Source organism: Anarhichas minor, unplaced genomic scaffold, assembly GCF_050575085.1.
Source record: "Anarhichas minor isolate MPS153535 unplaced genomic scaffold, ASM5057508v1 ptg000023l, whole genome shotgun sequence".
Taxonomy (NCBI): Eukaryota; Metazoa; Chordata; class Actinopteri; order Perciformes; family Anarhichadidae; genus Anarhichas; species Anarhichas minor.
Window position 1 is genome coordinate 6,242,447 of NW_027466469.1, and position 22,554 is coordinate 6,265,000.

The 22,554-nt window shown below is 42.3% G+C and overlaps 1 protein-coding gene across 1 annotated transcript in view; it reads left to right on the forward strand.

The window, feature by feature from the left end:
• lhfpl4a (LHFPL tetraspan subfamily member 4a) overlaps nucleotides 1-19,289 on the forward strand; it is a 34,993-nt gene extending 15,704 nt beyond the window's left edge. Inside the window, exons 2-4 of the mRNA XM_076097055.1 lie at nucleotides 10,131-10,367; nucleotides 13,189-13,205; nucleotides 19,149-19,289. Of these exons, the coding sequence (XP_075953170.1) occupies nucleotides 10,131-10,367; nucleotides 13,189-13,205; nucleotides 19,149-19,202 (308 nt within the window). The 3' untranslated portion in view covers nucleotides 19,203-19,289. The remainder of the gene's footprint in view (nucleotides 1-10,130; nucleotides 10,368-13,188; nucleotides 13,206-19,148) is intronic.
• Nucleotides 19,290-22,554: the final 3,265 nt, after the last annotated feature.

A 22,554-nucleotide genomic window follows, 5' to 3' on the forward strand; every position in this document is an offset into this window, starting at 1 on the left:
CGACCCGCGAACGGTCCGCATACGTTATGTGTTCAATGAGCCTGCCTGTGAGCCCCACACTCAGGATTACAGAATGAATAGAAGGGAAACACTAACTAGAGTAGTCTGAAGCATGCAGATGGAAGAAAATAAGCTGTGCAGCATTCAAATGTTGATTTAGATATGAATGTCAATGTTATCAAAGATGATTTAAACTAGTCGGTACAACCCGAAGACATAGCACATTTATTATTTTCTTTGAGCAAATTTTATTGATTTTCAAGATATGCATTGGAATCAACTACACACTAAAAACAAATTGACAAAAATGTAAAGGAAAAAAAAAATACATAAATATATAATTTATGTATATAATTTATGTATGTGTATATATATATATATATATATATATATATATACATACACATACACACATAATTACCTCCGCACCCGATGGCAACACCGACACCCCTTCCCCCCCCCCCCCCCTAGAAATTCTTTGATTTTGAATTAAGACTCCAGGATAGGGTCGTTTTTTTTTCTTCGGCACTGTGCATTCTAGCTACGACATAGCACCTTAAACCTTGAAGTCCATCTCTCATTAGATGATAATACAGCACAATATAACAGAGTGGGATTTGCTGGTGGGATGGGGAATCAACGTTTAGTTTAAAATAACTACGTGGTGGTGTTACTTAAGTATGGAAGTTACGTCACAATTAAGTACAATTTCGGGTTGAAATTACTACAGAAGTGACATAACTTCAGTATGGATGTTACGTGAGAAAAAATTCAACACCAACTTGTGTTTTCACACAAGACACAAACAGCGGTCACCTGGGTAAGTGTCCGTTGTCTTTAGACCCACCCTTCCAGCCCAACCTCTTCCCTATTCGGACTTTGTCACTCTTAATACTACGTCATCTGTCCTGGCTCACAATTAAGTAGATTACATAATGAATTAGTTAGTGGGTTGTATATGATTTACAGTGTATGAGAACAGCCTGATCACATTCATATCACATTCATAATCCACATCAGATTTGGATATACCTTGTATACAAATGCAACTTCTGTTTCTAGTTCGGGGATATCTAAAACTATTAGGTTTCATCCTCTGGGTGCCATGAATGTTGACATCAAATGTCATGGAAATTTCGCAATTTGCATTTCAGACACCACTCATCAACTGAATGTAGTAATAAACTTGCCTTTAGTCGCTCTGGACCAAAGTGTTGGATAGATGGATTTATGGAGGGATGAAGCCATCGACTCACATTAACCCCCGCTCTCCCATCCTCTTTGTTACTAGGGTGACAAGAACCACAGTGGATTATTTTAGAAAAGAAATCCATCACTCTTACAAAACACCCCAAGCTCTTAATTTATGAGTACACCTCTCGGCTTTATCACCACCACTGGAGATTCCATTTAGATGGTTTAATAACAGTTCCTCAATCAAATAAACGGCAAGTAAAATGTTTCCAAAGCAGCTCAAAGTGCCCACAGCTAGAAATGATTCACATTACAACTTTTCCAATATGCAGTTGTTTTTAATCAAAGTGATAAAGGTTGATGGATTTGATTCAGAGATATCTGCCAGAGGTCATAATGACTCCTGCATGTCTTTGCTGGTACGACTCAAGTGAACTCTTGAGTCAGGTCTTGTGAAAGTAGAAATGTTTTCATAGATACAACTGGACATTTTCTGAAATTCAAATCAAAGTACAATTTGCTTATAAAATTGTCCATCACCTCTACCAGCAGTAGAGGAAGGGAAATTACACTAATTCGTCTTAATTATGTATTTTATATGGCAATAGCCAAGTTTCTATTCACATATTTTTATGCATATTTTGAAGTATTGCATTAGAAAAGCTTTATTGAAACAGCACAATTTGATAAAACCTTTTTAATGAGGTGAGGTGATTGAGGATTTTTGCCTTTGTTGAGAACGAGTTGATTTGCTAAATGGGATATGGAAATGCTTCCTGAAGACCTCGCTCAATTTTTCTATCGTACACGAGTCTCCAAGGCGACGTTTTGTTTCCGGTTCACAACCTCCACTTCTTCTGCTGTGTTTACTGGTGGATTACAGACATGCCGTTAGCACCAACTTCTGACCAAAGTTAATTTGTTCCAAACCAGTTGATGGGAACATGTCTAATTAGCATTTCATCTTTGCAATATTTCTAAAAATGTGCTCAAAATGTGCTCAACAATTAAAAGAAACAAACACTTTAATAAAGTGTGCTAACGGTGCGCGTGGTTTATTTACAGCAGTTACGTTGTTGTGTTATTATTAGAATACAAACCATAAACTTTTTTCTAAACCTAACTGACGTGTCATTGTACATTTCTGCAAGCGTTATGAAGCTGATATCGAACATATTAATGAAAAGTATTTTTAGTTCAGAAACGTCGACATTCAATTAAATTATTTTGGATATATTGATGCACCAGTAAGTCTCTTGTTAATGGAAGTATGCACGCTGTATAAACCCAATCAGAAGCCCTGTTATGAGCACACATGGCAGAGAAATCAAGTTTCTTGAGCACAAAGGAAATCTGTAATAAATGTTGTTTCTTTAATTATATATCTACTTAAGGATTTAATATCTATACTTATAATACTGGTAAATAAAACACGAGACCAGAGTGGATTTTGTTGCTATAGCAGGTCCACTTCTTCTAAGGACGTGAGGTATGGTGTATCCTTGGGAGGAGAGGCCACTGGGTTGACAATGCAAACTTGGAAGGAGGCCGGCCCTGAAATAAGACTCAGCTAACATTAGTAGTGTTAATCAATACATCTATTTAAAAAAATAACAAATTACATTTTTTATAAATGCTGATTCATGTACACTCTCTCCACCTCTCTGATGAGGCTAAACATTAAGGTTGATGCGTTCATGGTTTACGGACTTAAAACGTGACGCACAGAGAACTTCAGAGAATATATTCTGAGAACAAAATAGTTAAGTCTGTTTGTGCTGATTGGTCATTTGTGTGGAAGAGTTTCATAATGACCTGAAGGATAACCCATTCATTTAGATGAGATAATAAAGATTATACTTAGCTTTTACTGAGGCCTATGATGGTGCATTACAGCCATTGTGGATTAAAAAAATAAATCAAAGTACAGAACCACAGGAGGGGGGTAATATTCCGAGAAAAATAACTCTGAGATTAAAGTCGTAAATTTATGAGAAAAGTTGAATATTCGTAATATTACCCCTATCCCCTATCCCTCGGCTGCATAATTATGATTTTTTTCACCTACAATGGCCATAATACGCCGTCGTAGAGGTACAGGTATTCAGTATATTAGCGTGTGTATGTAGCGTGAAAGGCTGAAATAAACCCCACAGTGTGCAAGGAGAAGGTAGAGTGACTGGAAGAGAAGGTACCAAGGATTATGTCAGTGGTGATCTAATATGCCAGGCCACACACACACACACACACACACACACACACACAGCGTTTCTTTCTCACATGAGTGAACTAATTTGCAGACAATCCAAAATTCATTCTTTCTAGCATATATACATATATATCTGAGCACATATACACACACATGCAGGGGGAAGGGAAGTATAAAGTATTATAGTATAAAGTGGAGACAGGAAACATGAGAAAGAGGGATGACATGCAGCAAAGCTCCACAGCCAAATTCAAACCAGGAATGTTGCAGTTATGGCCCAGACCACCATGTCACCAGAACGGCCCTTGACCTCTTTGACTCTCTGTCATCTTTTTGTTTTATTTTTCTTAAAATATGAACATGAGTGCTTTAAGATAGTCTATACCAGGTATCACTAGTCTATCACCAACCTTTTTTAGACTGAGAGCTACTTCAAGGGTACCGAGTAGTACGAAGGGCTACTTATTTGATACAAACTTCCTGAATAACAAAGTTGCACAGATCACCTTTTAATAATAATAATATATGTGAAGAGACTGTTTGATCACATGTCAGTTAATTATTCCTCACAATAATTATTAATAATGATTTCCACAACAATGATGGTATAGCTACACATATATTTAAACATGCAACTTTTATTTCTGTTAATCTGCTTCAACATTTGAAAGTCAGAGGTATCACATCTCTGATATTTTTGTATCATCACATGATGAAAGCCGGTTACTTTTGCACATAGCGCCTGCTGGTGAATGATGCAGTGGTAATGTAGACATTTTGGGAAGTCTGGGTCACCTTTGCATTGCGCAATGAAGCCTGCATGCCGGCCCGTCATCGCGGGAGCCCCGTCTGTTGTCACCGACACCAGCTTTTCCAATGGTACCTTTTTCTCCACGAAGAAACCAGTAAAAAGTCTCGTCTATAGCCTGGCGGGGGATCCAACCCTCCGAGGAGCGTGAGCGTCTTCGGGCGCCCGCGTTCAAACCTCTAGTCTGGGCCTTTTCGGTCGGATTGCGTTGCCTCGCCTCTACCCCCGCCACCCCTGAGTTGTTGCCCCGCGGCCTGTTCCGAGGATTTGCGTCTGGCGCCAACGGGAAGCGCCCGCCATTCGGAACCTGAAAACTTAGTGCGGCGGCCTCGTCCTGGCTGTCCGCCGTGCGCCTCTGGGTACCCAACTCTCTTATGACAATAAATATTGCCATTTTAAAATCTACACTAATGCAAGCGTTTTTGATTAAAAAAGAACAGCAACTACAATTTTAGACGGAGCTCCATGGTGACTAGTGCTATTTTTAGAACATGCCTTGCGGGCGACTCACGTGGTCCCTGCGGGCGACAGGGTGCCTGCGGGCACCGTGTTGGTTAACTCTGTACTATCACCACAGGAAATTCTAATTTGTGATTCACAGGTGTCTGAATTAAAAACACCTCAAACATAGTCAAGATCAATAGATAAGTCATTAGAATGCGTCCCGTTACTTGATATCGGATCTTATTTTCCCGCTCTACATGCAAATAAACACGTGCGTCATCTCGGTTCGCAAAGACCAAATGAATTGACTTAATTGTGCCAAGTCAAAAAAACTGTTAGTTACAGACTGAGAATTATTTCATTCACAGTGCTGCTCAAAGGCTACTGGCAACTTTTAAGGTGGAATGTTTTCTTGCATGTTACTCAATGCATGAGTTGATGTCATGATCAACACACCTTAAATATCAATATGACAACTCTTTTTTTTTTTTTGTAAATTGTGTTTATTCTCAAAAGCAGAGTACACAGTTATACATTGCACATGTCATTTGTCATTTTCTCCCCCCCAACATTCCCCCAACAGAGAACAAATCGCACTGCTTCAATTGTCAAAAAGCACATTACAGTATTAGTAGCTTCAATATGACAACTCTGACCATTTGTTTTTATTGGCTCACTTACACGACATATGTCCAGTAATTGGATCTTCAAATGCTTAAAAAAATGAATTTGATCCGGATTATGCAAACAGAGAATATTCTGTTTCCTTGCTTGGAGAAAACAAAGTGGCGCGGTGTCATTCTGGTGTGCTCCGGCAGCACTACACCTATTCACGAACCCACACGTTAGCTATCCGTCAATGTGACCCAGGCCACATTCGCGTACACTGATTAAAGAATGATGCCCAGGACTCTGAGTGTCGATCAGATGTCTTGGGTGCATCACACCTGTTCTTGGAGCAGACGTGCCAGTTAGTGACCTACCAGATATTAAGCTTCAATTAACTGTAGCAACATGCAGATGTGATGATTAAGCATTCTTACTGTTGTTGGGATCTGACCCTGCTCTCCTGGCTGGCTGAGACCTTCACACGTGCTTTTCAAACAAAGGAGCAGCCATGTTCCTTCCTTTTACCAAAACGCCTGACCTGGGGTCTGCAAGAAACCTCATGCCGGATGACCACACCCCCCAGCTCCAGCAGAAACCTGATGCTGGCCCCTCATTGGCCAAGAAAGGGCCCCCCACTGGTTGTGCTACCTGGTTTATAAGCCCCAGCACAGCTAGAATCGGCCTCTTCACTCCGGACTCGTCCAGGGGACAAGAAGATCCACAAGGCTCTTCCGTCCAGACATGCTGATGTCTGGAGGAGGTCCACAAGGCCTCTTCCCTTTGGACCTCGTCCTGGCAACAAGAAGATTCACGAGGAACCGCGGTCTCATCAAATCCTATCGGGTCACATGGAACATTCGCTGGTCGAACAGACTGTTTTATTTTGAGTTTTGGATCCTGTAGTGCGAGAACGGATAACTCCTATGCCCCGTTCTCCCACCCTTTTTGTGTACACACCGCCGGCAGAAGGTAACAATCTTTCCTCGCCGAAGATTTCCGGGAAGGACGACCCAAACCTCGTCCCTCAGCCGAAGTTAAAAAGCCCCTCTCTGCAGCGAGGAGGCCGAGTCTGCGCCAGCCAGCCCCGAGGCCGCGCCACCGGGAGCCAGCAGCTACTCTAGGACCGAGTGATCCCCACCACTGGAAACAGACCTTACCGAACAAAGTACTTACTTCTCAAAGTAAGAGTTACTGGTATCTGGGCCAAGCTTAGCTTAGTTTAGCATTAGCTTAATTTAGCCTATTCGTTATGTCGTTGTTATTCCTGTATCTTGTTATGTTAAGTTACTGTCGTGTTATAACGTGTTATGGCGCAAGCATCGCGGACCACGGAGTCCTGTTATATTGTGTATTTCCTGATGTAACTGTTTGCATTAGATCCGTCGCTGCTAGTGGATGTGGAGGTTGTGATTTTATCACTTCAAAGACCAAAACCACGGTGGCGGAGCCTGGTCTCGCCGACCGAGTTTCGGGGTGATAAGAGGGCAATACTCGCATCTCACCGCAGTGATAACGATCTGTTTTGTTTGGGGATTATTTTATTTCGTTTGGTTTTATTCTCTCTTCTTTAAATCGGCTCTGTGAGTGAGATTGAGAACCGCAACTATCACAAGCGTGACCGGTTGGTTCAGAATCCGACCGCAGAGTTTGCGAGTGATCAGCTGTTCCTCACATTCTCACTGCAGCGCCGAGCACCGCGCTCAGAGATCTCTCTCTCTCTCTCTCTCTCTCTCTCTCTCTCTCTCTCCTCTCTCCTCTCTCCTCTCTCCTCTCTCCTCTCCTAACCTAACCTGCACACACATAGTTAGATTCACTGTTTTTTGTTGAACCTCTCAGACTCGTGGTCGCGTAATCTATTGTCCCAACCCACATGGTGCGCCGCCCCACGTGGTTACATGTGGCCCCCTCTCAGCCATTTTGTCGGAGGTCTCTAGACTCCGCCATCTTTGCTTGTAGGCTCACACGCCCCTTTTTAGATTACCCACCATCACTGTTTGAGTAAGCCCCCCCTCCTCCTTTCCACACACACATATACATGTACATATATCTATATACATATCCTTACCCCACTTTATTCATTTGACTTTAGGTATTAGACATATAATTTATCTGATAGTGTTTGTTGGTTTTGATATTACTTGATTTGATCATTTATTATTTTGATTTAATAAACTGTTATATTTTAAAGAGCAGTCGTCTGTGATTACTTGTGCATTTGTGTGTAATAATAACTGGATGTAGTGGCCTGTGCTCGAACTCAAACCTTCACTCTCACTCCAAATGTGTAATAGAATTCAGACTGTTAATATCGTGAGTGAACACTTAGTTTATAGTTTGGTAATTGGTCCCTGTCTGCAGGGTGGTGCCCCGTTATTATTAATAATTGTTACTGACATTAATAATTCTATTGATGTCGAGAATTTAGTTTCTTAGATGCTGATAACCCAAACACGCTCCCTTACGTTCCCAACACTGTGCTGTGCAAAAAAAAGCTTTTGTTGTCTTTAACACGTTGCCTTGACGCATGTGATAAATAGAAAAAATGGTGTCCACTTCTAACTTGTTAGTGCATTGTGAATCATTTGTGTATTTATGTATTCCATAGTCTATTAAGTGCCATAGTCCAAACCCCTGTAGCTCCCTCTCAGAAACTGTAGGGATTTCCTGTAAGCAGCTGAGACCTACAGTCCCGTACGTCCCTACGCACACTGAGCCTGTACATCGGCTGGGTTTCATTTGGTCTACGGCTCTCAACGGTCGCGGTGGTTTTGTAAATGAGGCATTCAGGGACCCATCTGTTAGGGCCAGCCTGGTCTCAGCTGGACCCTCTACACATCAGGGGACTACTCTGGCCTTATGGGAGTGTGCACACACTCAGTCTTTCCACAGAAGAACAGGATAAAAGAAATGTATGCACAGACAAACAATCAAAGGCCCTCTGAACCTGTACAATACACACATTTGGAATGCAGTTTGTGCAGAGGAAGAGGAAATATGTCAGCATCAGAGGGAACCAACCAACCATCACCATTCATTTCCCCCAAAGACAACATTAGGAAACAATTTGTACTGCGTTAGAAAATATCTGCTTCTTTGATAAAAAGTAGAAGCTACAAGTCTGTGGAATTCATTATGGAAAGCACTTTTAAATTGCAATACAAACAAACATGCCCCACTGTGCCTTGTGTACGTAAAAATGTTGGGGAACAATAACTGACTCCCAGAGAGCATTTCAGAAAGAAATATTCGCTGAACTTAAAATTCTGTTACATGTGCCGCTGACGGTGGATGGAGGTGAAGGATCACAGCGTTGAGAAAACTGAAAACAATCTGCAGCTTAAATCAATTTACTTTGTTCCATTTGTGTTGTGTTCACAAATTCAGCAACGCAGGATTGGCTTCTCCTCCAACGCCACTGCAGCCGCAGATCATGGGTATTGTAGTATTTCAGCCTGGTTTCCCATACAACAAAACTGCATTGTCAATAACTTTTCAAGGATTACGTTAACTTTTTAAAATTTCACTTCTGTAATTTAAATTAAAAAACAAACACCTATTTTAAGCCAAACCATGAACTTTTACTAAACCTAACCAAGTGGTTTTGTTGTGTTTGTTTCGTTTCATTTTCACAACCACGAGGGTAAAACTGCGACCGTAATCCGGGAGAAAAGACGTTACCCTCAAAACGTAATTGAGAATGCAGTATAGTTTGTTTGGGTACGCAATCTTTAGGAGACACAGTTGAGTATTTAAACCAGTCCTCCATGCCAAGATGACAAAAAAACTATGATTTAATAATGAATTAATGAAATCTGGTGGTCATAACATAAACCTCTAGGATCATTAGATTATCAAATAGTATGACAGCGGCTGAGTTTGATGTGTCTCTGCTCTATCAGTGGTAGACTTGTTGCTGTACATACTTTATTTATTCCTCTGGTTCTGAAAAGTGAAGCCAATGTTAAAGTGCCTTGAAAACTGCATTCTGTCCAACGTCCATCAGGGGGCGACTCCTCTGGTTGTATAGAAGTCTATGAGAAAATGACTCTACTTCTCTCTTGATTTATTCCCTCAGTAAACAATGTACACATGAGTTTATGGTCTCAATCTCAAGTCTTCTTCAATACAGCATGATGCTCATTTAGAGTCAAATAGACCATAAAGCAGAGTATGCTTTAGGGCGGGGCTACTTTGTGACTACCAGAGTCGTATACGCCGGCGACTGCAGTCCAAATATGGTCACTTTCGTTTACTGGTTGCAAAAAAAACAAGATTGGCGAAGGCCAAAATATCGAACTCAAGGTGTTAAACCAATGAGTGATGTCACGACGACTACGTACACTTCTTATATACGGTCTGTGGTTCAAACACTGCTCTGATGAATGGAGGGATGGTAAGAGAGGGGATGAGATTGAGCGATGAGGACTAACCCTTACAACCCAGAGTGAAATGGAAAAATAATATTCTGTGTTCTCTCCCCTGCCTCCCCTCTTTTCTCTCACTTTCATTCACGTCTCCCTCTACCCGCCTGCTATTTTACACCCTATTTTCTCCCCCCACCTGCCTCACCCTCCTGTTTCCTGTTTGCCCTGACATTCCGTCTTGCTCTGTTCTACACCTCGACCCTCCTCCCGTATTGATTTTCTCTCCTGTGCTGCTTTTCAATGGAACATAACCCCGTCACCTTGACCCATCGCTCTGCACGTTATTACACACACTTCCTGACTCAAACCAAATACCATTACACTGCACTGTGTGTGACCACCGTACCCATCACTGTCCTCAAACATTCATCACTCTTTCTACTTACTGCTCCCGTCCGCTCCGTCCTCTTCGTTCCTCCATACTTCCTTCTCTATGCTCCAGCCGTGTGTCTGGTGATCGGCTGTATGGTCTTCCCAAACGGCTGGGACTCGGAGGTGATCCGGGACATGTGCGGGGAGGACACCGGGAGGTACGCCCTGGGCAAATGCTCGGTGCGCTGGGCCTACATCCTGGCCATCATCGGCATCTTGGACGCCCTCATCCTCTCCTTCCTGGCCTTCGTGCTCGGCAACCGGCAGAGCGACTTCCTGCAGGAGGAGCTGAAGGCTGACAACAAGCGTGAGAAGTGGAAGCACTTTTAGTCAAATTATAGGGGTCAGAAATGGACATGAAAGGCAAAAAAGATGTGTTTAGTGGTTAGAAAACGGTACACTGTGCAATGAACATGCTGTCATGCATTCAGAGTCTAGTCGACGATGATAGCGGTGCTGGCAGGCAGAAACCTTGTATGTTCGAAACCGTTACTTTTTGAGAAAAACAAACAACTAACTAAACACTGTCATCAAAGGTGGTATTGTGTCTTTATTTATAGTCGGATTCTTGCATTTGTCATTATATTATTATTATTATTATTATTATTATTATTAACAAAAATAAGCTCAAATGGAGTTACAGGGACTAGCATCACTAGCAAACAAACTCAGACTTTCACCAAGACGCCAGCTGTTCATGTCCTGTGTGACTTCAAGTCAACGTTGACTTATTCTACCTTACATTTGTATGTAACTTACATACTTAATGCCTAGAACTAAACTAAGCGAGTAGTTTTGGACATTCTAACATATTATGTTAATGTGGCCTCTGCATGTCATGGTGTCTTTTCTGTTTTTCTTTTGCTCCAAGAAAAAATAATTCAAACGACCAACAGCAATTAATTATGGTGATACTTTATATATGCATGCAAATTTAACTTCTTTCAAAATGTCAACTTCAGTAAGTCATGCTGCATTACAATTTGTCTGATTCGGGTTTCTTAAGTTAGTTTGTCCTCCTTATAGTATGGCAGAATGGATTATTGGCACAAATTTTCTGTTTAACACTGCCTCCTCCTTAAAACTCCAAATAATGTACCTAGCGTATTTATTGTAATTCCTTGACCCCGCACCGTTTCAGAAGTGTTTTTACACAGACACTTTAAAAACATCACTTTAGCATGAATACAATGCATTCTTCTGCTGTGGGGTTATTTATAGCTGTATTACAGTAGTTGTTGGTCGTAGTTTCTGTTTGTGTATGACCGGTGTCGTGATGAGAGACATCATCAGAGAAGGTGATGATTGTGTTGAGCTTAAGAGAAATAAACTCCCCCAATTCCTCCGAGTGTGTGGATTTAGTTACCATGGTTACGTGTCAGATTCCAGAAGGATAATGCTGTGGTTTCCTCCCTCTCTCTCTCTCCCTCTCTCTCTGCCTCTCTCTCTGCCTCTCTCTCCCTCTCTCTCTCTGCCTCTCTCTGCCTCTCTCTCTCTCTCCCTCTCTCTCTCTGCCTCTCTCTCTGCCTCTCTCTCCCTCTCTCTCTGCCTCTCCCTCTCTCTCTCTGCCTCTCCCTCTCTCTCTCTGCCTCTCTCTCTCTGCCTCTCTTTCTCTCTGCCTCTCTCTCTCTCTCTGCCTCTCTGTCTCTCTCTCTCTCTCTCTCTCTGCCTCTCTGCCTCTCCCTCTCTCTCTCTGCCTCTCCCTCTCTCTCTCTGCCTCTCCCTCTCTCTCTCTGCCTCTCTCTCTGCCTCTCTCTCCCTCTCTCTCTGCCTCTCCCTCTCTCTCTCTGCCTCTCCCTCTCTCTCTCTGCCTCTCTTTCTCTCTGCCTCTCTCTGCCTCTCTGTCTCTCTCTCTCTGCCTCTCTGCCTCTCCCTCTCTCTCTCTGCCTCTCCCTCTCTCTCTCTGCCTCTCTGCCTCTCCCTCTCTCTCTCTGCCTCTCCCTCTCTCTCTCTGCCTCTCTCTCTCTGCCTCTCTTTCTCTCTCTGCCTCTCTGCCTCTCCCTCTCTCTCTCTGCCTCTCCCTCTCTCTCTCTGCCTCTCCCTCTCTGCCTCCCTCTCTCTCTCTGCCTCTCCCTCTCTCTCTCTGCCTCTCCCTCTCTCTCTCTGCCTCTCCCTCTCTCTCTCTGCCTCTCTTTCTCTCTGCCTCCCTCTCTCTCTCTGCCTCTCTCTCTCTCTGCCTCTCTTTCTCTCTGCCTCTCTCTCTCTCTCTGCCTCTCTGCCTCTCCCTCTCTCTCTCTGCCTCTCCCTCTCTCTCTCTGCCTCTCTCTCTCTGCCTCTCTTTCTCTCTCTGCCTCTCTGCCTCTCCCTCTCTCTCTCTGCCTCTCCCTCTCTCTCTCTGCCTCCCTCTCTCTCTCTGCCTCTCCCTCTCTCTCTCTGCCTCTCCCTCTCTCTCTGCCTCTCCCTCTCTCTCTCTGCCTCTCTTTCTCTCTGCCTCCCTCTCTCTCTCTGCCTCTCTTTCTCTCTGCCTCCCTCTCTCTCTCTGCCTCTCTCTCTCTGCCTCTCTTTCTCTCTGCCTCTCTCTCTCTGCCTCTCCCTCTCTCTCTCTGCCTCCCTCTCTCTCTCTGCCTCTCTTTCTCTCTGCCTCTCTTTCTCTCTGCCTCTCTCTCTCTCTCTGCCTCTCTGCCTCTCTCTCTCTCTCTGCCTCTCTCTCTGTCTCTCTCTCTCTCTCTCTCTCTGCCTCTCTCTCTCTCTCTCTCTCTCTGCCTCTCTCTCTCTCTCTCTCTCTCTCTGCCTCTCTCTCTCTCTCTCTCTCTCTGCCTCTCTCTCTCTCTGTCTCTCTCTCTCTCTCTCTCTCTCTGTCCTCATTGCTTTCTGTGTAAAGTATGTTTTGCATGGAAGTCTGTAAACATTAGCAGGTTTCAGGCAAACATAATAGATAGTAAACATAGTAAACATAGCAAACATAGTAAAATCATTTGTAGTGTGGGAAAGACGTATTCACTTTCCTCCACCCTTGGGCATCTTGGTTGGTAAACGGAAAGGGTTTTGGTGGAGAAGAGGACTACTGAGGGACCAGTATAGCACAATATATAGTTTATGTGTGCACTGTAGCCTTTGTAGTCATTCAAATGAAATCCACCTTCCAGGTAAAGGGAAAGTATTAATCTTACTCTTTGTCCTTTTTACAGATTTTGCTGTGTCAAGGGTAAGTTCACATTGATGTTGTGCTTTGGGTGCGTGGTGTCATGGCTGTGAATGGTCTGTGTGTGGTGATGCATGGCACAGTGTGTATGTGAACATTCATTTCACGGTATATTTTCTGTTATCACATAAGGAGAGTGTTAATGTGTCTCAGTCCATCACATGGCAGCGAAAGCAGCATGCAACTGCCAACTTTTGCCATTAAAAACATCACAGTGAGTGCAGCCTCCCCTCAGCTAAAGCAACCTGGTGTCAGGTCACATATCTTACACAACTCCTCATGAGACAGATGATGTTTGGTCACATTAGAGACCATTAGAGGGTGAAGTGATGCATCCCATCAAGGGCTGCGTTGAGGCAGAGGGGTAGAAGAAGAAGAGAAGGAATTAGCAGGAAAACAAAAGGTGGTGGCGTGTTGTAGGAAACGTCCTCGGGCGCAATGCTTTCCCAAAGGAGCAAGGCCTACTGCGAGAGGAGAGGAGATGTCAAGTCGAGGAAGGCCTTTCGCTGAGGAGTGCGTTTGCTGCGTTCACCAGGCCCTCCAGCTTCTCTGTGTGTGTATGTCAGCATCAAAGGAAGAGAGGACAAACTTTCAAATTACAAGCCAAGCTGATGTACAAAGATAAACTCACACAAATGTGACATGAGCAGCCGGGTGCCGCGGTGCATGAAATATAAATAGTTAAAAGACCAGAGTACGAAGAAAACCATCTCTACCACTCAGTATTTTACAAGAAGTCCTCTTAATGTTTTTCTGCTTACTCATGCATCTCAGAATGAAAAATGTTTTTTAATATTATGACAAATAAATATATATAATTTGCTGTTATTCTGCATGGATTTTTTTTTCAGTAGATGGGGAGCTGAAAAACCAAAGAAAAAAATACATATAAAGTTATGTTTATGTACATACAAAAGATACTTAGAAGAAGACAATCAAGACAGTCACAAGTAATTATTGTTTTAGTAATTTCTCTCAAGACAAAACAGAATTAAAGGGTGCATTCATCATTTTCAGTTTTTTTTCACAGCGGATAGCAAAAAGCAGTGACGTTGGTAACCAACGTCACTAAAGTAAGCTAATGTGAACGCTAGCACCAGCTGAGTCACCGTTAGCTGTGCCAAGTTTGGGAATAACTGTGTTAGTTTGGATTTTTTGAAGTGGGCTTGTTTGTAGGCAATGCTGCAGTGTTCTGCAGAATAACGTATTTTAGCCTCCTATTAAAAGTTTAAGTCTACGCAAAATTTTGAATATTTTCACTGCTTTATAGCAATCAGAGCGCCCTTTTGGACGAGGAACTGCAGCCGTTATCTTTGCCTTTTTTAAAGCTACCAAACTCCAATGACATAAACAGTAATTTAACGTCACACCTCGTGGTCTACCACTGCATGGTTCGTTTGTTTGTGTTATTGTGGGACTTTTCAGATCCGAACTAACGTGGTGTCCACAGCAGTACGTGCCGGTACTCCAGTCTGCTTCTCCAAACTGGGAGCGTGCAGACCGCCATCTAAGTTACTGTATGTTACACATGAAGATGTGTATATAGGCTACTGTATATGTAGCGTCATCATGCATCAGGTTACGTGGGGAAAATGTTTTTTAGAAGGGCTTGGAAAAGTAGCATTTTGATGCTAAAACATACGTACTTTGGTCAAAATGTGAATGTTTGGATTTAAATAAATAAGGAACAGCACTGGGAAGCTACAGAATGATATAAAGGCCTAGATATATAAACTCCAATAAAGAACAAAAAATGGACCTGCCCCTTAAAGGGGTACTCCAGCAATTTAGCATTGCGCTTCAGCAAGGTTGGGGAATTCATAACACATTTTTTTAAAAGAATAGTCAAAATGAAATAATGTTTTTTTAGTCTCTTGTATGGAGCGAGCTGCAAAAGAACACTGGATCCTACATTTCCCATAATGCAGTTCAATTATTGTCTGAAAAGTGCTTATTCCATGCACAATCTTTACAAAAGAAATGTTTAATATTTTTTCTGATCGTCACAAACACTCAATGGCTCGTTTTGTCATAATTGTATCCATTCGGGTAGGAAGTCTCCAGCAGCTGTATCAGTAAGTTGTTTCCATGTGTGCAGGGAGTCGGCAGGAAGTCAGCTGGCTCAGCCAGAGAGGGACTAAAGCTCAAACATGTGGAACACCGATTACTGTAAACTAACCATTTTCGGTGTATGCTCTCAGAAAGCAACTTTCATTGCGTGAATCTTCATATTACATCCTTGGTGTCCTTACATTAGAAGCTTTTTTTTGCCATGTTTCCCCACCTTGAGTAATGGTTAACAGGGGTGGTTATAGCCTGGATTTCATTCAGATTGGCTTGTGATTTTGAGGTTGCTAGTTTGATTCTGATCTGGTCATTGAGGGAGGTTATTCCCACCTGTACCAGTCGAGGTGTGACACACTGTGTTGCTTAAAATAGCATATGCGCTATATCAACTTCCTTTATACAGACGTTAAATAAATAAACCGTGGTGATCTTATTTTAAAACTGCTTCCTCCCTTTAGCTCCATCTTGGCTCCTCTCTACGAATGGACGGAGTAAGACCAACCAGTCTTCCCATTAGTTGATATGACGTGTCGATCCAGCTCTGCATGCGCTTGGATCAGTTACCTCTTTGTGTGAAGCTGTTGGTTGTCCTCTCCCCTGCATTTCATAGGACAATGCACTGTGAACCCATTTCTACCTCTCCTTACCTCGTCTATATGTTGGATTTACTCCCTTGTAATAGAAGATGGTGTGCTTTATGCTACTGATGGCGCTAATTGAATATTGGTTACCAATGTTAATGAGCTGAACTGAGCTCAGAAAACATTGTGGAACAGTGTTTTCCACAACAGCAGCCATAAGAGCAGGGACAAGAACTCAGACACCATCCGCAACTTGCTTAAAGACACAAAGCACATCAGGCAACGTATGACAACCCTTCATTCACCAACATCAGACAGCATTGGCAGGAAGCTCGGAGGAAAGTGCAAAAGGCAATACGGCAGACGTGGAAAGAATACTAAAATGTTTTACTCAAGTAAAAATACTGTCAGAAACCAAAAAGTAAGAAGTTAAAACTGTGTTAACCTTACTGCATTACATTTTAAACTAGGGGGTGTTATGATGATATCACTGTTAAAGTCTACCAAATTAAAAATGCACAAGTTCTCAGATATACATCTGTCAATACATGTCAGTCATTACATTTTTTTAAATTGTATCTCCAATAGCATGTGCACAAGGCCAAATATCTTAGTTATGTGGGTTTGGGATAGAAGATCTTGGAAAAAATGTATTGCTTGTGTTTCCTCTCCATCTATACAGTTGAGTACATATTATGTCGTTGGGAGTGTTTGCTGAGCATACAGTGTCGTGGACTGATGTAAAAATGAAAGTTTTGAACGTTGCGCTTAACTTTTGATATTTGAAACTTCCTCAAGTCACAAACTGGGAGGGCAGCAGAAGTTTCAGAGCCTCAAACACACGCAGTATAAACAGTAGGTATGTTCCAGGTGGTGTCCCGGCTGTATTGCCCTTTTCAGTCTGAGAAGTGTATTGATTATTGTCTGTGGTGTCAAGTTGCATTGTACGGCAGCTGGATTCTCGCAATATTGCGAGATTACGTGAGAATAGCAGGATCACAGGAAAGTCCATCTCATCTAACACACTAACAATCAATGGTTCAGAAGAATGGGAGACGGAGAGGCGACTGCTCGTTCTAAACAACAATGGTGGCTCATAAAGAGGTTAGCGTAGCTGCGATAGCATCAGTTATATCACAACTGGAGAGCAAAAAACAATACGGAAGGCTTTTCTAGATCTTCACCCGACTGGCTTCAATAAGAGTTAGATTGACAGATGGTTCATCCAATCATCCAAGTTCTTTTCCAAACAGCTTTTTCAATGACTGCTTCTCAGAAGGTTTTGTGTCACAAACCGCCAGGTTGGACGTCAAAGCCGTCAGCGCACATTTGGCATCCACCCAGTCTGATGAAGCTAGAACGACAGGTCATTCTAAACAGATTAATAATCATAATCCCCAACCTCTCCACCCTAATCCCTCCGACCCCATCCCCAACTTCTCTCCCCCCCTCTTCACCCATTGATTTTTGGCAAATCTGATTTTCATTAAATTGTATTCCTTGGAGGATGAACCATCTGAAAGTGCTACAGCTATTATTATCCTGCTCCACATGACGCCATCATCAACCCCATCCCTCCACCCAGCCCAACAAGAGGTTCATCCTAAATGGGGTTGTAATGGAGGGCTAGGGTTGAAGATCACATTGCTGCTTGTTAACTGACCTAAAGGTTAAGTGAACCGGTCCTAGTTATGACCTCGTTATTGAAAGGCCTGAATAGTTCCCATTGGCATCAAGAGTGTTTATCTATTAGAGGAAAAAGCATTAATACAATTATTTATTTGACTATATTTTCATGTCTTATTGAATTCTTAATATATAATTTGGATTTCTGGGATAGTCCTGCGTCGAAAGGAGTTGTTGAAAGAAGAGTCTGGAAAATGTATTAAAGGTTTGACCTTTCAAGCTCCTTGCATTAGTATGTTTCTTTATGTTTGTTTTCCATCTTGCCGGCTTACACTGACTCATATGTCAGAGCCCTTCTGTCGCCTCTCCCACTGCCATCTGCAGCCAAATGGAGCAGAGCAGCAGACATAGAAAAGAGATGAAGCGCAGAGAAGACCATCCAAAATCATCAACAAACTGCACATGCTGCTGATGATGTGATAACCGTGGATGGTGCAAGTCAAATGTCTTTTAGTGGTTCCAGAGCGATACGTTGGGATGACACAGCTCAACTCAAATAATCAAAGACGTGGAACATGCATTTATCACTATTTTTGATATTAACATTGAATCAGATGTCGAGCGCCTAGCAAGCAAAAGAGACTTTCTGTCTGTGACAGCTGGATGTGAAAGTGGTAAGTGTGTAAGGCAGTGATGGGGATCTGAGGATCTTTGTTTTGGTGTTTTTCTGCCTCCTAGTGGTCGAACATTGATTAACGCAGCTTGAAACAAATGTCACATGACTTTCAAGTACCTCGATTGATCTGAAGAGCCATGATGTGACGTATAATCACAGTGAGTGGGGGCACAGAGGAAATCGGGTAAGTTTAGTCCATCCAAGACTCATAGGATACTTAATAGGTTCTGAAACTCATATATTGACCAAAATAGGTGCAAACGACTATACTTGCCTGAATGCACCACAGTTTAATCATACAAGCCTGATACGTCATCATCAGAGGAAACGTTAGGCACCAACATGAACATTAACATGTCTCACAGCGGCCACATATTCATACACAGCTGACAGACGCAACAGCATTATTAATCAAGCACATCAGCACCAGTATGCCCAGTAATATAAAAAATGACCGCCCTACATAAACTACACACACACACATAAATAAAACCAACTCACAAAGCTAACCCAAAAAGAAAAGTTACGATTCTGAACATGAATCTATTGACAGAGAAACACAGAACAAAACTATTGTAAGAAAAGTTGCAGCGCTTCCCTACGGAGCTGAAACCTAAAGGTTGTTATGAATCTGATTCAGTCCCCAGTAGAAAAGGAATAAAAGCCTCGTGTTCTTCATACCATCAACTTATATTTTAACTCACTACTATTTATGTGTTTGTACTTTTCACTCCTAGAACTCAAACGTAGTTTTTCACCTTGACGTCAGCAGTGTATATTGAATAAGCATCCATGAAACAACTCAGTGTGAGTGTTGAAAGGAGCCTATAGTTCAGTGTAAAGCACACAGGGCATGAATGAGTTCCGGACCTTTCCTCCTGTGTCACCCCGTCTTCTCTCTCTCCCCCGATCAGGCACATTTCTTCTGTTTGCTTCTAAGATGTTGCTGCAGCCGTCCTGACGCCGTCTCTCTTCTCTTCTCTGTTCCTCCTCCAGATTGAAATCCGGGACAGCAGGGATCCAAGATTTGGAGTCCAGCGGTTCCACTGAGAACCAAACTTTCTCTCCTCCTCTCCCAGCTCCCTCCCTCCCTCCATCCAGCTCCTGCTCCTCCTCTTAGCTCCAAAGCTTTTCAGGTTAAACCCTCGATCATGGGCTCAGAGGCCAAACTCCAGCAGTTTGTAAAATAGAACTGAAGTGGGATCACCTGAAAACTCAGTCTGTTGGAAGAGGAATACGACGATCAGCTTTATCAAACTCTGGGATAAAATCATTCAGAACACACAGAGTTTCTGTCTCATAACGTTGTTATAAGAAAGCTTATGAAGTTATTGATAATGATGATGTGCAGTGGGCATTCTATGAAAATATACATGTTTTTATTTAGTGGGGAAAAAATGTCTTTCCAGCTTTCAAAGCAACATTATAAAGTGCGTATGTGAAAGCACGCAGGTGCTACTTCTGACAAAAGAGAAAAGAAAAAAAGATGATTTTGTACAGCCACAGAGTCATTTTCAGAAGTCTTTTTCAGGCCAGTTTTCCACTGCTCTTTGTATAAGTCTGATCCCAGGAACTAGGAAAATAAGACATGTATGTAAATGAGATGTTTTTATGTAAACAGGGTAAAAAAGATACATGTCGAAGCATCAAACATGAGACATCCCTGTCAGCTGTGGAATAGTAAAACCTGTTTCATTGTCAAATCGTGATTTAAAAAAAAAGGTGTGTGTTGCACTTCTCCTTTAACCCGTGTGTAATCTTGAGCCCCCCGTCATCCTTCACTCCACTCTGAGAAAGACACGGGCTGAGAGACCTCAGCGGTTTCATTCATTCAAAGCTCAATACAATCTGGTTCGTCTTAGTTTTTTTGTACGTTTCCTCCCCCCCGCTCACTGGTCGTGTGCAGTTCTGCTTTAGTTGTGACGTCGGTCACCAGGAAAGGCACTGCATGCTGCATACATCTCGGGCTTGCAAAGACGAGGCTTATCCAGCCCTATCCAACACTATCCAGGCCCGCCAGCTGGAGAGCACACAGCTGAACCTCCATGTGGAGAGGACGGACCTGGCAGAGACTTTCACCGAGACAACAGACATCACACACTGTGCCGATGTTCCCTGCTCTGAATCAACACAGGTCTCTTTCTATGGAGTCTGACAGGTGCTTTAAAATACACACGTTTCAATTAGACGTGTTCATTTTGAATGGAATGCACAAATGAATGCAAAGTTCGAAAAACAAGTGAGAATTACTCAAGCAAGACTAAAAATACATCAAATATTTCAACTTCACTTTTCTCAATTCAGATTCTGCTCTGAAAAACAGACAAGTTCAAAGGAACTCCAACGACAGCGGGCTGTAGTTTCATGCTGGCACCAAGTAGGGGGACTCGTTTGGTAGCTTCGTGGCTAAAGGCGAAGCTACAGCATAATAAGAAGGATCTGGTCCTGCTCGTGCCACGTTGTTCGCCACAGTATTGCACTGCCCGCTGTAATGCTAATGGTGCGAGTCAATATGTCCTTGTACAACGGCTCTGATGATATCTTACGAAAAGTTATTATGTCAGTGTTTTCCTGAAAAGGTTCAGCAACAGCAGTCAGTGCGCCTGTGCAGTGTTTGGGCAACAACTTGGTTAGGTTTAGGAAAATATCGTTGTTTGGGTTAAAATAAGGACGTTAGAAATGTTTGATTACATTTAGGCAAAAAAAACTACTTGGTTAGATTAAGATCGGGGTTTGGGTTGAAATGACTACAGACGTGGCGTTACTTAAGTGAGGTTTTGTGACAAATAAGTTAACGTTTAGTATTACATAATTCATTTTTTAACAAATCTTTTTTTTAATAAAGTAGTTCACTAAATTCTGATCAACATGAACAATATATTTGCAGACACTCATTTGCTTCTATAGTGTCCCCACACTCACATACATGAGGGCAAAGCACACAATGAAAAGCAATGCTGAGGTCAAAGTGGCAGGACTGAGTTCAAACTAGTGTTTTACTGAACATTTAATTGATCAGTTTTCTGGTGTTCTCAGGTCGACTTTACTGCAAAGCAAGTCATTTTCTTGCAAGTTGGAGAAATGTGCTAGCTCACATTAGCATCAATAGAATATTCACTAGTTACTATTCACATATATTACTGGGCAATGCGCATTTCTTAATCAGTGCAAAATCTTTCTTCCTTGTCATTTACCAATCCTGAGAGACACGGCCTTTCAGGATTGACAGATCAAATCTTTATTATTGTCTTGGTAGACAAATACCTGAACGAGTGCAGGGGGCTGGATTTCACATGGTCCAGTGATACATAAAAAAGGTCTGAGTATATATATGACAGGATTCAGAAGAGTTTCTCAGGTCTTACGTTTCCAATACAGATCTCTCTCAACTGACTGGTCTGGTCTCATGGCATTCTGTGGAATGAGCACAATCTTTTAAATATATAAATATCGAACAAAAAGTTCGGAAATTAGTGTTTGGTAGATTATTTCTCTGTTGTAACAATGCTTCTTGGCAATGAATTTTATACCGTTGGAAAGCCTGTTTATTTACCTTTCAAATGGTGCCCCATTTGTAAGGAACATGCATTTCTGGGATGAGCAGCACAGCTGAGTATGTGGGTCGCGCCCATGAAAAATTTGCCAAATCTTCTCTGCCAATGCCAAACAGCTTATTCTGCTGTTGCTATCGACTCTTGTTTGGTGGATTGGATGATTTTAAATTATCCAAATATTTCACAAATAAAACAAATGGAGCACATACCTTGTGACCCTTCGGAGGGGGCTTGGCCCCTAGTTTGGGAACCACTGGACCATAAAGGAGTTCAAACTAACTCCACCTCGAGCAGCATCAGTATTAATAATCTAATAATGTATATGATACCAGTCACAGGGGACAATTTTACAGTAGAAATACTTTTACTTGGGGTACTTCAAGTACAGTTGTCTGATAATACTACATGTACTTTTACTTAAGTAGGGTTTTTAATGCAGGACCTCTCCATGTACCTATATGTGTTCTAGACCTTTTAAAGAGCCAGTGTGTAACCTTTAGTGGCATCTAGTGGTGAGCTAGCAGATTGCAACCAACTGAATACACAGATGGCCTTCACATAACGTAAAGACGATAAAGTCCCTCTCTAGAGCCAGTGCTTGGTTGTTCTGCTCTGGGCTACTGTAGAAACATGGTGGAGTCTGTGAAGAGGACCTGCTCCCTATGTAGACTAATGAAAACAGAGTTCTGCACACTGGTGCTTTAGGACTCACCGACAGTGGTTAGTCCTTCTGAACGGATCATAAGCCAGGGCCGAGCTCACTGAGGACTCTCTCTCACCCTCTTTTTTAAGTTATTATTGTACATCTGCCCAAACATATTAGACTTTCATTCTGTCATTCAACTGTG